Source organism: Megascapheus bottae, chromosome 17 (genome assembly GCF_031878675.1).
Source record: "Megascapheus bottae isolate mThoBot1 chromosome 17, mThoBot2.hap1, whole genome shotgun sequence".
NCBI classification, from domain to species: Eukaryota; Metazoa; Chordata; class Mammalia; order Rodentia; family Geomyidae; genus Megascapheus; species Megascapheus bottae.
The window spans coordinates 17,167,798-17,182,804 of record NC_143525.1 but is presented as its reverse complement, the minus strand read 5'-3'; the positions used below and the strand labels follow the sequence as shown (position 1 = coordinate 17,182,804).

Sequence of the window (15,007 nt, the reverse complement as noted above, 5' to 3'; positions counted from 1 at the left end):
AGGCACAGAGGTCAAGCCCTAGGACTGACAAACAAACAAACAAACAAGTATTTTTTAAATATTTTTTAGAAAGGCAGGGAAGGTGGTTCCAGTGATAGTGATCCTGAGTTCAAACTTCAGGGATAAGAGAAAGAAAAATATTGGCAGGAAAGGCTGAGAGTTTGGCCTAGTGGTAGAATGCTTGCCTAGCATGCACAAAGACCTGGATTCAATTCCTCAGTACCACATATACAGAAAAAGCCAGAAGTGGTGCTGTGGCTCAAGTGGTAGAGAGCCAACCTTGAGAAAGCCCAAGGACAGTGCTCAGGCCTTGAGTTCAGACCTGAGAACTATCAAAAAAAAATGGGCAGGGAGTGTGGCCTAGTGATAGAGTGCTTGCCTAGAATGCATGAAGCCCTAGGTCCATTCCTTGGTACCATATACACAGAAAAAGATAGGAGTGGTGTTGTGGCTCAAGTGGTAGAGTGCTAACCTTGACAAAGCCCAAGGACAGTGCCTAGGCCTTGAGTTCAAGTCCCAGGACTGGCAAAAAAAAAAAAAAAAAAAAGAGGGGCCGGGAGTTTGGCCTAGTGGTTAAAGTGCTTGCCTAGCATGCATGAAGATCCGGGTTCGATTCCTCGGTACCACATACACAGAAAAAAGTCGGAAGTGGTGCTGAGGCTCAAGTGGTAGAGCTCTAGCCTTGAGAAAGTCCAAGGACAGTGCTCAGGCCCTGAGCTCAAGCCCAGGACTGGCAAAAAAAAAAAAGAAAGAAACTATAGCTATCTACAGATATTTGTAGATGTCTCCTACTTTATGAGATCACACATACCCATATACATATCTTCATATTTTTTTCTTTTGTTTTTTTTGTGGTTTCTTTTTTTTTTTTTGCCAGTCCTGGGCTTGAGCTCAGGGCCTGAGCACTGTCCTTGGACTTTCTCAAGGCTAGAGCTCTACCACTTGAGCCTCAGCACCACTTCCGACTTTTTTCTATGTATGTGGTACCAAGGAATCGAACCCGGGTCTTCATGCATGCTAGGCAAGCACTTTAACCACTAGGCCAAACTCCTTGCCCCATGATAGCTATAGTTTCATAATAAGTACATATACCTATAGTGTATTATGTGATATATATATATATAGCCTCTATATACTTACTAGACATCCTACTTTAAAAAAAATAATGTGATGGCTAACCTAGTTCTTTCTTCGAATTATAGTTTGCTCTTTTTTTGTCAGTCCCGGGGCTTGAGCACTGTCCTTGGACATTTTTTGCTCAAGGCTAGCACTCTGCCACATGAGCCCCAGTACCACTTCTGGCTTTTTCTGCATGTGGTTCCGAGGAATCAAACCCAGGGCTTCGTGCATTCCCAGCAAGCACTCTACCAGTAGGCCAAACTCTTGGCCCCTATAGTTCATTTTTTGAGAATCAGTAAATTCTATTTTCTTGAATCACTGTCACTAGATATAGATTTTTGTATTTGTTGGGTTCCACCTTTAGAACAAAAATTAAACTGAGAGATGTAAGGAAAGTGTGAATAGATAGGAATAAGAGTAGAAAAAAGAAGGAAAGGTCGGGGGGAAAAAAAGGTGAGGAAGTGTTCTTGTTCCTTTATGGCATTTATCACAAATTATTAAATAATTACAATCAGACATAGCTGTTTCACAACTCTTGGGTTGTTTCTCATGTAAATCATGAAAATACCTATACAAATGTATCTGAATTTCTGTATTACTTTGATCTATACTGTGCCTTTTATTTACAGATGATGGCTATACATTTGAAAATCGACTATTTGATGGTGTAAAATCTTACAAAGGTAGGAAGCATAATAGAAGAAAGATAAATAGAATTCTTGTACTTTACATACGTATTATTATTTAGTTATCTCTTGTGGGTCTTACTGCCTCCCACACTAATTCTATACCTATGGTAATCTTCTGATATTACTGTACTTCCAAATAGTTTTTGTTTTGTTTTGTTTTTTACAGGTAGGATTGGATTTTAGTTGGAAAGAAAATTTAAATCTGGCCCTTTGGGGTTGATGGTACCTTCCCCTGCACACACACACTCATGCATGCACACATGTCTTTTCATAGATAGTATTAAATAAATAATTGGAACTTGTTCTGCACATCTTATTAACTAAAGGAACTAAACTAAACATTTAAGACCCGTTTACTAGAAAGTTTAAAAAAAAATTTGCCAGTCCTTGGCTTGTACTCAGGGCCTGAACCCTATCCTTGGGCTTTCTCAAGGCTAGAGCTCTACCACTTGAGCCACAGAACCATTTCTGGCTTTTTTTATGTATGTGGTACTGAGGAATCGAACCCAGGTCTTTGTGGATATTAGGCAAGCATTATCCCACTAGGCCAAACTCCTGGCCCCAGTTTTAATTTTTTCTACTATTGTAATTCATTGAGAAGTGAATTCATACTTGGAATGCATATCTAAAGAGCAAGTAAGAGCTTATGACTCTGTCTATTTTGTTTACTTTTGTGGACTTGAAAATTGTGATTCTGGCATTTTAGGTAGAACCATGCATGGTATGTGTTAACTGAAGTTAATTCTTGTTCAGGGAAATTATTATATTTCCTTTGTTTCTGATTCTTAGGTGCTAAAATTGATATAAATAATGTGGAAAACATTTTAAAACACATGGAAATCAAGATCCCAGATGCACTACTTAAAGATTTGGTAAAAAATCTACCAGTTGATGGTAAGTACAATATATATTTCTAAACCTTTTAGGGTAATTCAGACTTACAGGTTTATTTAGTGTTAGTGTGGAGCTAGATTTGTTTCAAGGACAGTGTAACTTTTTCAGTCTTAGAAAAGAACCCAGTCCAAGCTGAGCACATTCATATTTAGTGTCTTTTTATTAGCATCAGGGTATGTGGTATATGTTCTCAGAAGCTGAAAAGAGGACAACTTGTTACAGAAAAAGTTACTAAGTTCAGATTATCATTTCAATGTACTTTAAAAGTCCTATCAACCCTTTGTATATTCCTCAACCTTAGCATACAGACTTCAAATCCTTTTTTCCTGTATCTTGGCACTGGCTCATTAATATTCTTTCCAGTATTTCAACCTTTTAAAGATAGACTTCCAGAGTCTTTTTTTGATATTTTTATTGTAATTAATAAAAGGGTTACATGATATTTGCCAGATAAAAGGTGCATTAATTCACATACTTGATACCCTTTCACTCCTGTTCCCTGGGGAACAGGAAATATTTCTTCTCTCCATTTCTTGGTAATCAAACCTTATTTTTCTTGTTGTTGTGCAGTTTTGTTTTGGGGTCTTTGTTTGCTTTTGTGCTGGTCCTAGAGCTTGAATGTAGAGCCTTATGGGATATCCTTGAAGTTTTTTTATTCAGAATTAGCTAGCGCTCTACCATTTAAGCAACAGTTACACTTCTGGCTTTTTGTTGGTTAATTGGAGACAAGAGACTCAGATTTTTCTTCCCAGGCTGCCTTTGGACTTGATCCACAGATCACAACCTCCTGAGTGGCTAGAATTATAGGCCTGAGCCACTAATGCTTAGCTAATGTTGTTCTGTAGTAGTAGTTGCTAGCATGAGTGAGACCCTGGGTTCATTCCCAGGGAATGAAACAGCACAGGGAAATGGACTGTCACGTACAAGCTTTATACTAGTTGCTTTATGCTAGTTGCTATGTCTTAATATGAAGCAGAATAAAAAAATATTGATTTAAATTACAATCTGAGTATATAATGAATATATCTGTTAGGAAAAAAGTTACAACAGATTAAACTAACTACTAAAGGGTATTTGTATAGAGTAATGTTGAATGGGCAAAAAGGTTAATTTTTCAAACAGAAATTGTTTCTAGGAACCTGGTAGTAGACAGGGTAAACACTAGAAGCCTGAACTGGGAGATGTCTGAAGAAGCTGAAGTCTTGAAAAGGAGAGAGAATAGTTAGAATAACATAGAAAGTAAATTTCCCTAGTTCATCTTTGTGTGTGTCATTAAGCTATAATTCAAAACAAATCATTAAGGAAGGGCTGGGAGTTTGGCCTAGTGGTAGAGTGCTTGCCTAGCATGCACGAAGACCTGGGTTCGATTCCTTGGTACCACATACATAGAAAAAAAGCCAGAAGTGGTGCTGTGGCTCAAGTGGTAGAGCTCTAGCCTTGAGAAAGCCCAAGGACAGTGCTCAGGCACTGAGTTCTAGGCCCAGGACTGGCAAAAAAAAAAAAGGACAAATCATTAAGAAAAAACTACTGAAAAACCTTTGTGAATCAGTAGACCATTATGTATGTCTAATTATGGCTTATGTTTTAGATTCTGGGAAGACTGATGTATATAAACTGCTACAAGAAATAAATAAATTCACAGGTGAGAAAAAAATTTCCTTGAAAAGATGTAAACTCTAGTACAACCGCTTCATATTCCATAAATATTTAAATTTAAAATTTCTTATCCCGTCATTGATTTAACTTCAACATTAAAGCTTGTTGTTATGAATTTCTATAAGTTGTCTAGGATAAGCATAAGTGGATCACATCTATAACCTTAGCTACTCAGAAGACTGAGATCTGAGGATTGTAGAGTGAAGCCAGCTAAGGCGGGAAAGTCTGTGAGGCCCCTATGTCCAACTAACTACCAAAAACAAGCCAGAAGTAAAGATGTGGCTCAAATAATAGAATGCTAGCCGTGAGCAAAACAAAAAGTTAAAGGTCAGCACCTAGACCCTGAGTTCAAGGAGCAGCATAAAACACACACACACAATAATCAAGTTGTCTAAATGTTCTGACACCTCGTTTTTATTTTATGGTGCATATCACCAGGATTTAGGCAACATGCCTGTTTCATTCATTCAAAATGCATCCTTAACACCTACTGTAATCTAGTAAACTTACTCTAAAACAGGAATGCAAACAATATGGTCACCATGAATAACTTAGCTAATAATTCAGTCAAAACAGAGTAACAAATTTTATGTAGTAATAACAAGCATATGCATACTTAGATAACTGAGCCTTCTATATACTGTATATCTCTTTCCAATGCATTGGGTCAATGTCTCTGAAATTATTTAGACTGTTATAAATGGACATTTCTTTAAGAATAAGGACATCTGAAAATTAAAGATAAGCTTAGTTTTGATCATTTGGAGTCAGACAGTTCCCACTTTCACAACCCCCCCCCCACACACACACCTTTCTTTTTTTCATAAAGGAGGAGAATTTGAAGCCAAATATGCACAAAAGGTGCTGAGAAACGTGGGGATAGAGCTCACAGACAGAGAATATGAAGAGCTGCTGAAAACCTTGCCAGTTACTGGTAAGTACTTATGCAGTTACTGAAAGTTGCTGTAGTCACTGGTATGTATCTGTATGCTAGTTAGGACTTTAGGGAGAGATTATTCCAAAAATCAATCTCTGTGACTTCCTATCAAAATCTAGAAAAAATTATTAACCTTTAAGTGTACAGACATTATGCTTTGACACTTACTATCTTGAGAGGCTAGATCTCTGACCCTGAGTTCTTCCATTAACAGCACCATTATCATGAGGTAAATAAAGTTTGAGTATGGCAAGAAGAAACAGGATGAATTACCAAGTGATAGAGACAAGAAAAGGGAAGAACACAGAGTAAGGGAAGAGGTATATTGGTTTCAATGTAGAATGAACAGACTTCCTACATTGAGGATTTTTCTACTGAACTTGAGTGTAGCTCAGTGGTAGAAGACTTGCCTAAAATATTATGAGACCCTACATTCAATACCAAACACTGCAGAAAGGAGAAAAAGACTGGGGGGGGAGTGTTCTTGTCTTATGTTTTTACTTATTTAAAAAGGGGTATATAGGCCAAGAAAATGTAAAAGTATAAATTAAAGTTAGTGTTTTTATCTTCATTTGAAATTATTCTTCTTCTCTTTTTTAATTTTTTATTTGATTTTAAATGTGCCTTGTTTTACAGAATATGGGAATGTATATAGAAGCGCATTGCTCGATCATATGAAATGGTTTCCTGGTGAGTAAGAATCCCAATAAGAGAGCAAGATCTGAATTTCAGAAATCCTTATCATTAATGAGGGAGAATGATGGAAACCTGAGTCTGTTTGAGCTACATTGTAAGCATATATGAACATGTCAAAATGAAATACCCTTGTACAGCTAATTGATGGTAATGAAAAGGAAAAAACCTTACCATTATGCCCAAATTAGATTATTTATGATCATCCTATTGCTCTTTTAGATTTAACTCTAATAATTATAGCTTTCTGGTGATAAGATGTTTAGCTGTAATTCAACAAGTTTACCTAAAAGCATTCATAATTTATAATATAACAAAGTAGTATATCTAATTAATACATCAATAAAGTATATGAATACCTGATAGAATACATTGATTTTATTTATATATTAATTTATAAACTACATTTGTATCATCTTTGTGAATTATATATTATTAACTTTCTTCTAAATATATCTTTTTTTTTCTAAATATATCTTTCCTACAAACTATAGAGAGTATCCCTTGAAGCAAGATTGGCCAAATATATTGGTATATTTCTGGCTTTCAGAGTATGTCTGTCTGTAGCCGTGAAGCATTTTTGGTTTTTTTGTTATTATGCAATAGATTTTCTTCCGTCTGATTATACTTAGTGCATGAATATAGCCAACATTTTCTTAGCTATCTGCCCCTATTTTTATTACTTCCTTCTTTTCTAAGGTGGGAAATGCTCAATCTCTAAGATGGATGGCATCTTAGAAGACATGGGCTATGATTTGGAGTATGAGGAAATGGAAGACCTGAAGAACAACATGCAAACTGATGGTAAGCATTTCATAGTACCTTCGGGGAATCACCAAGTGTTTGGCCTAGTGGTAGAGTGCTTGCCTAGCATACACAAAGATCCAGGTTCAAATTCCCCAGTACCACATACCAAGGAAAAAGTGCTGTGGCTCAAGTGACAGACCACCAGCCTTGAGAAAAAAAAAAAAAACAAGGACAGTGTGTAGGCCCTGAGTTCAATCCCCAGGTCGAGAGAGAGAGAGAGAGAGAGAGAGAGAGAGAGAGAGAGAGAGAGAGAAGAGAGAGAGAGAGAGAGAGAGAGAGAAGAGAGAGAGAGAGAGAAGAGAGAGAGAAGAGAGAGAGAGAGAGGGAGGGAGGGGGAGAGGGGGAGGGGAGGGAGGGGAGAGGGGGAGAGGGGGAGAGAGGGAGAGAGGGAGAGGGAGGGGGGGAGGGAGGAAAAGGGAGGGAGGGAGGGAGGGAGAGAGAGAGAGAGGGAGAGAGAGAAACATTCATTTTTTTTTTTTTTTGCCAGTCCTGGGCTTGAGCTCAGGGCCTGAGCACTGTCCTTGGGCTTTCTCAAGGCTAGAGCTCTACCACTTGAGCCTCAGCACCACTTCTGGCTTTTTTCTATATATGTAGTACCAAGGAATCAAATCTGGGTCTTTGTTCATGCTAGGCAAGCGCTCTACCACTAGGCCAAACTCCCGGCCCTCACTTTGAAATATTTTTACCTCATATTATAATATTTAAATCAGAGGTTAGGAATCTGTTAAGCAGTGATCCACAACTGTAACCTAAACTCAAATACCACTGAGGAATTGACAAACCTAAAAAAGAGAGAGAAGCTAGATATTGGTGGCTCATACGTGTAATCCTAGCCACTCAGGAGGATGAATCCTAGGGGACCTTGATTCAGTGCCAACCCTGTGAGAAAACTCTTCAAATACTAGAAATCTGATAGCCATGGAGTTAGATATATACAGAAGGTGCTCCTGTATATTTATGCATGTGGAAGTAGCTGCTTCACAATAGCCAAGATATGGAAACAAATGCAGTACCTATATACAATGGAATTTTACATGACCATTAAAAAGAATAAAATAATGCCATTTGCAGGGAATTGGATGGAACTAGAACAAATCATGTTAAGTAAGATAAACCAAGATAAGAGAGACAGATGGCACATATTCTCCCTGCTATGTAGAAGTTAGATCTAAAACATACTGGGATATGACAAATTACACAGGATTCTAGATAATCACATACAGTGAGAAAAAAAGAGGATAGTCTTAGGAGAATCACAAAGGTACAATACCCAAGAGCCTCTTCATATGTATAGAAAATAATATACATACAGAAACAAACTCCCAAAGATATGGAAACAAGGACTTTTTTCTTAATTTAGTTTTTACTTTTTCTGATCACTCTGTATTCTTTACCTTATATACAGTGTATTCACATGCTCATCTCTAGGAGGGTAGAGGAGGGCACAGAATCTGAGGAAAATGTGTCAAAAGGATGGAGATGAGAAAGAGGGACTGGAAAAAAATGAGGGAATAGATAACACTTATTACTGATATATGTAAATGTAACCTGCTGCACATCACCTCTAAAATATAAAGTAAATTTTAAAACAACAGTAATTGCTACAGTGTTGAAGGTAGATGAATATAGTGATTTTATAGTATACACTGCTTTTAAATCCTATAATACTAAAGAAGGCAAATACAGATGATTTTTGATCCTACAGTGGGAAAAGGCCAAATGAAAAAGAAATAGTGATCTTTAAATTTCGTACATTGTATATAACACTTGAAATACTGGTCTAGACTTTCCTCTTCGGTGCTATATGCTTATCATATTTAGACTTTTAATCTCTAATTGCATGTCCATCTGGGGATGAAAATTAGTGTATTCATAGGACAAATGAGGGTGACTCTCTGAATTTGGTGATTTATTCCACAATATGAGGAATTATAATGTGTTTTCAGGACCTGAGTCATTATGACAGATCTCACTTACACCTTATCTTACAGGTGAAAAGGTTAAACTGACTGAAATGATGGAAACTGTAGCGCTATATACTGGTAAGTGAAAGATATAAGAGGAAATTATTGTAAAGCATAGCTGTAATGCTTTTACTGTTATACTACTAAATCTTCTATTTATATTATACCGACAAGAGCCATATTAACCTTCTTGATATGCTACTGTTATCTTTCATCCAGTAATACAAATTAGTTTGTTACATATTTTTTATGTAATTGTTACTAAGGTATTATCTTTCTATAGTACCTTGTAATTTTCTGGATTTTTTAAATTAATATATATCATTTTCCCATTGCTCAAATAACCAAAAGCCTTGGTTACCACAATATTTGATCATATATTAACATAAATATTTAGAATAATCTTACTACATAGACTAAAAAGCCATATTAATATTACCTTGTAGAAATCTGGGTGCTGGTAGTTCATGCCTATAACCCTAGCTACTCAGGCTAAGATCTAAGGATCAAAATTCAAAGCTATTCCACACAGGAAAGTCCATGACACTCTTTTTTTATATATATTTTTATTGTAATTAATAGAAAGGTTACATTATATTTACCAGATAGAAGGTACATTACTTCACATACATTGATACCCTTTCTCATGTCTTGGTCCCCATTTTCATGACACTCTTATCTCCAATTAACTACCAGAAAACTCCAAGTGTCACACTTAGAAACAATACCCAGGCCCCAAGTTCAAGCCCCACAGCCAACAACAACAACAAATTTATTTGTATAGTTATTAATGCAAGTCACTCTAGATCTCTATAACTTCAGTTTCTGATTGTTAACTCATCTCATTGTTACGAGAACATTCAAAAAGTATTTTTTTTTCTGTGTGCCAGTAGCTCACTCCTGAAATCATAGCTACTCAGGAGGCTGAGATCTGAGGATCACAGTTTAAAGCCAGCCTAGGCAGGAAAGTCTGAGACACTCTTATCTCCAGTTAGCCAAAAAAAAAAAAAAAAAAAAAAAAAAAAAAAAAAAACCCACAGTAAAAGTGTGGCTCAAATGGGAGAATGCTATCTATGAGCCAAAAACCTTAAGAGATAATAGTCAGGCCCTGAATTCAAATCCCCAGTACTAGAACAAAAAAAGGGCTTTTTTTCTCTAGTAAGAAATTAGGCAGGGGCCGGGAGTTTGGCCTAGTGGTTAAAGTGCTTGCCTAGCATGCATGAAGAGCCAGGTTTGATTCCTCGGTACCACATACATAGAAAAAAGCCGGAAGTGGTGCTGAGGCTCAAGCGGAAGAGCACTAGCCTTGAGAAAGTCCAAGGACAGTGCTCAGGCCCTGAGCTCAAGCCCAGGACTGGCAAAAAGAAAAAGAAATTAGGCAGGGCATAGGGGTGTGTACACTTATAATCCTAACATTCAGGAAACAGAAACAGAAAGATCTTAAGCTAAAATTAGCCTGGGCTGTAATGAAGTCATAGGTCACCACAGAATACATAGCAAGATTCTGTCACCAAAGAAAAAAAAGGCACGAGTTCTGTTCTTTATATCTTATTAGAGTTTTGATTCTGAATTATGACCGTTTAATTTTGTAATTAAATTTAGATGAATTCACAGCTTAAAATCATTTGTTTCTGTTAACTTTTTTGTTAGCCATCATTTCTGTCTTTTTATAGGAAACAAAATTGCTGTAAATGAAATAGGTTATGCTTTGAAACACATGGGAATAGAACTCACACCAAAGGAACTCTGGGAGTTGTTAAGGAGCCTGCCAATTACTTGTAAGTATTTCTGATACAGCTTTGGCCTTCAGGGGAATTTAGTTTCTTCGGTATGTATATCATTGCAGAAGTACAGAATCATTGAACACTTATTCTACATTTATTGGATGATAAAATTAAAGGCAAAGTCCTTGCCTTCATGGAAACTGTTATATGAGGTAGGGCTTAATCTTTTGGGATTGAGATTGAAAACTTCTTAATAAACTAAGAAAATTCAATGACAATAATGGAGGGTAAATAATCTTGAAATCAATTTTGAAAAAGGATGAATGGTCAAAACAGGTCATTTACAAAATAAAGATTGTTTACAGCTATAGAAATTTAGCAAGAAAGTCTGTTGAAATTGTTTGGGAAATGAGGAGGTAAAAATGATAGGAATATATTATAAACTAGTATGGAAATGTAACAGTGAAATCTTCCTTTGTCTAACTAATGTAAGCTAATTTAAATAAACATAAATAATGAAAAAAGAAGTCAGGGTCAATTCAAAGAGAAAGTTTAAGCATTGGAAGATGGACAAATTCTGAAATTTCACTACCTCACTTTATTATATGTATCTGGGGTGGGGGACAGCCTTGAATTTAAGACTGGGACACTGTCTCTGAGCTTTTTTGTTCACAAGATTAGTACTCTACTACTTGAGCCTCAGTTTCACTTTTGGCTTTTTGGAGATGAGTCTCATGGATCTTCCTGCTTGGGCTAGCTTGGACCCATGATCCTCAAACAGCAGCGTCATGAGACTCGAGGATTACAAGCATTAGCCATCAGCTCCCAGGACTTTATCCTTAAAGCTAAGAAGGCTGTGTACATGGGAATTGGATGAGTCTCTAAGGCAGATTATCTAATGTTATTGTCCTCATAAATTACCAGTCTACAGTTTTATGAACTTCGGTTATCATTTTACCTGTGACACTAATTATATCTTCTGTTATAGCTGATGGAAAGGTGTATTGGAACCGATTGCTACGTGGTTTAAAGAGTTTTCACAGTGAGTGATAAACATAAAATTGAGTAAAACTGATATCTTTAAGCTTGTTTATTCTTTCAAAAAGTCCATTTAATTTATTACTGATAACTCATTTCTGTTGCGTATAACTCCAAACACTAGTCTAACTACATCTACTAACTTATTCTCACAGTGATATAAAAGTAAGTACTTAGCACTACTTCCCAGGTGAGTCATGTTGATTCACTTGCTTAAGGTCACACATTCTGAACTTGGGAAGAACCAGGATTTGAATCCAGATTCTGAAACACTGTGGTCTATTTTAACATTTTTGCTTTGAGTACTGGGACTTCAACTCAAGGCCTCACTCACACTTTGGCTTAACGTTTTTGCTCAAAGCTGGTGCTCCACCACCTGAGTCATAACTCCACTTCTGGGTTTTAGCTGACTAACTAGAGACAGACTGTCCTTCCCAGCAGTGCTTCAAACTGCAATCCTCACATCTCAGCCGCCTGTCATCCTGGACAGGCCTAAGCCACCAGCGCCCAGTTTGTTTTTAATCTTTTTGCCAAGTAACTCAAATAGCTGAAACATCTACTAAGTTTGCAGAGATCATTTGCTGTTACCACAGGTTTCAAACTTGAGAGCCACCATATTGATGTTGTTTTTCATATATCTCTCTATCACAAAAAGAAGAATGAATGTTAAATCTTGTTTCCTTTGTTATGAATATCTATACAGGAGAATTATCACTATATTTTGTAACATGTATATGATGTTCTTTTCCTGATCTCCTGATCTCCTGCTGCAATGATTTTTAACTTTCCCTGAACAATGTATTGCAATTTTGCTTTTATCTCTCCTCCTTGGTACATAGAAAAAAGTAGAACTTTTAAACTAAGGAATGTATGAGTGTGTGTGTGTGTGTGTGTGTGTGTGTGTGTGTGTGTGTGTATGCACACATGGGCATATATACTGGGGCTTAAACTCAGAATCTCACTTTTGTTTGTCTTTTTTCCACTTAACTCTTGGTATGCTACCACTTCAGCCATAACTGAACTTCAAAGAGTTTTAAATTTTTATTTCCTCTCTTTCTTTCTTCAGGAGGGAGGGCTTTGGGGAATAAACTAGAAACTATTCTGGAAAGCATGGAATATGGGCTGGAAAAGAACGAAGTGGAAGATATGCGGAACCTTCTGAAAGTTGACGGTATTTTACCACTTATGACTTCCTTTCAGAAGAATCTTTCTTATAGAATATCTGAGCATATTTTTGTTCACTTAAGAAGTGTTTTTTTTAAATAAAAAAGTAGGAAATATGAGGTTCACACCTGTAAACCAGCTGCTATTCAGGAGACAGAGTTCTGGAGAATGAGTTTGTAGTCAGCCCAAGGCTAAAATGTTAGTGAGGACCCATCTCAATCACAAGCTGTACATGGTAGCAAATGCCTGACATCTCGGAGGATCGCAGTCCTGGCCAGCTGGGGAAAATTTCATAAGGTCCTATTCAAAGAATAGAAACTCTAGCCAGGCACAGTGGCTCACGCTTGTAATCCTAGCTACTCAGGAGGCTGAGCTCTGAGGATTGCAGTTCAAAGCCAGCCCACGCACTAAAGTCCATGAGAACTTATCTCCAATTAACCACCAAAAACCAAAAATGGTACTGTGGCTAAAGGGATAGGGCTGTAGCCTTGAGCTGAAGAGCTCAGGGACAGTGCCCAGGCCCAGAGTGCAAGCCCCACAATCGACAAACAAAATAGGATACTCTAGATATAACTCAAGTGGCAAGTTTGATGCCCTAAATCAAACCCTAGTATTGGGGAAAAAAATTAGACAGGAAGAAGGGAGAAAGGAAGAAGGAAGAGGAAAGAAAGAACTTGTAGAGTTGTAATGTTCAAGGATGAAAATATATCTTCTGCTCATTCATCTCACCTCTCACATAAGGCTGAAAAGAGCACTGTTAAGTTCAGATGTAGCTAGAGAAAACAAATTATATATCAAAAGAAAATGAGGGGCCGGGAGTTTGGCCTAGTGGTTAAAGTGCTTGCCTAGCATGCATGAAGACCCGGGTTCGATTCCTCGGTACCACATACATAGAAAAAAGCCAGAAGTGGTGCTGAGGCTCAAGTAGTAGAGCTCTAGCCTTGAGAAAGTCCAAGGACAGTGTTCAGGCCCTGAGCTCAAGCCCAGGACTGGCAAAAAAAAAAAAAAGAAATTGAAAGGGCCAGGAGTTTGGCCTAGTGGTTAAAGTGCTTGCCTAGAACGCACGAAGACCCAGGTTCAATTCCTTGGTACCACATACATAGAAAAAAGCCGGAAGTGGTGCTGAGGCTCAAGTGGTAGAGCTCTAGCCTTGAGAAAGTCCAAGGACAGTGCTCAAGCCCTGAGCTCAAGCCCAGGACTGGCAAAAAAAGAAAAAAAAAAGACAAAAAAGAAAATGTAAGTTTTTGGAAAAAAGATTGGCAAACCAAATAAGGTAAAAGTAGTTGAGACTTATAAGCAATTTACAGATAAAAGAGATATTTTCATTTAACAAATATTAGCTAATTTTAAGGAAGGGTTGAAATAGCATATCAGTGATTTCTGAGTTGAAATTTACACGGAAAGAGCTGTCTTTTAAGTCAAATGACCATTTAGGAAAAGAACTTAAGACCGAAGTCAATGTGTTCAAACAACCTCTTTAGGATTCTATAATATAATAACTTGGAAATGTTTATGGGTAAATGATCCCATTTTCAATAGCAATCAAAAAAAATGTGTGATTCCAATTATGCTTTGTATTTCAGAAGATGGAAAGGTTACCCTGAATTCCTTGTTTAATACAGCCAACTTATATTCTGGTAAGTGAGAATTAATGATAAAAACATACAGAAACACTACTTCTGGTTTTCTGGTGGTTGATTGGAGATGAGTCTCATGGGCTGAATTTGAAATGTCATCCCCAGATCTCAGCCTCCTGAGTAGCCAGGATAATAGGCATGAGCCACCAGCACCTGGCTACATTTGGGTTTCTTATTGTCCGCCTTTTAAATAAGTATCTTGGGAAGGGAGGTTGGTTGTTCATTTTTGTGTTGATAGGCAGGCTTGAATCTGGGCACTGTCTCTGAGCTTTTTTGTTCAAAGCTGGTACTCTATTACTTGAGCCACTGCTTCATTTCTGGATTTTTGGTGGTTAACTAGAGATAAGTGTCTTATAGGACTTTCTTGCCCAACTGACTTTGAACCACAATCCTCCTCCTGAGTAGCTAGGATCACAGCATGAGCCATGGCCTCTGGCTATAAGTATCAATGTTAAATAAAATGGATTTTAATATAGGCTGATGGCTTGTCCCTGTAGTTTTGACAGTATAAAGAACTGTTGTTTCTTCGGCATGTTTTCATGTGCATACTAATGGGCTTTATTGTGCTATTTCCATGTCTATTTCATGTACTTTGGTCATATTTCCCTACCTCTTTTCCCTTTGCACATGTATAATCTCTCTCTTATTTCCATATTCTTTTTTTCTATAATTTCCAAATACGAGA

At 37.2% G+C, this 15,007-nt stretch overlaps 1 protein-coding gene across 5 annotated transcripts in view; it reads left to right on the top strand.

The window, feature by feature from the left end:
* Positions 1 to 15,007, top strand: part of Efcab3 (EF-hand calcium binding domain 3) — a 97,450-nt gene that overhangs the window by 13,725 nt on the left and 68,718 nt on the right. For all 5 annotated transcript variants that reach the window (XM_090349992.1, XM_090349986.1, XM_090349988.1 and 2 more), the window contains 11 exons: positions 1,749 to 1,802; positions 2,598 to 2,702; positions 4,291 to 4,344; positions 5,188 to 5,292; positions 5,932 to 5,985; positions 6,688 to 6,792; positions 8,787 to 8,837; positions 10,433 to 10,537; positions 11,472 to 11,525; positions 12,588 to 12,692; positions 14,269 to 14,322. In XM_090349992.1, the coding sequence (XP_090206118.1) occupies positions 1,749 to 1,802; positions 2,598 to 2,702; positions 4,291 to 4,344; positions 5,188 to 5,292; positions 5,932 to 5,985; positions 6,688 to 6,792; positions 8,787 to 8,837; positions 10,433 to 10,537; positions 11,472 to 11,525; positions 12,588 to 12,692; positions 14,269 to 14,322 (846 nt within the window). The remainder of the gene's footprint in view (positions 1 to 1,748; positions 1,803 to 2,597; positions 2,703 to 4,290; positions 4,345 to 5,187; positions 5,293 to 5,931; positions 5,986 to 6,687; positions 6,793 to 8,786; positions 8,838 to 10,432; positions 10,538 to 11,471; positions 11,526 to 12,587; positions 12,693 to 14,268; positions 14,323 to 15,007) is intronic.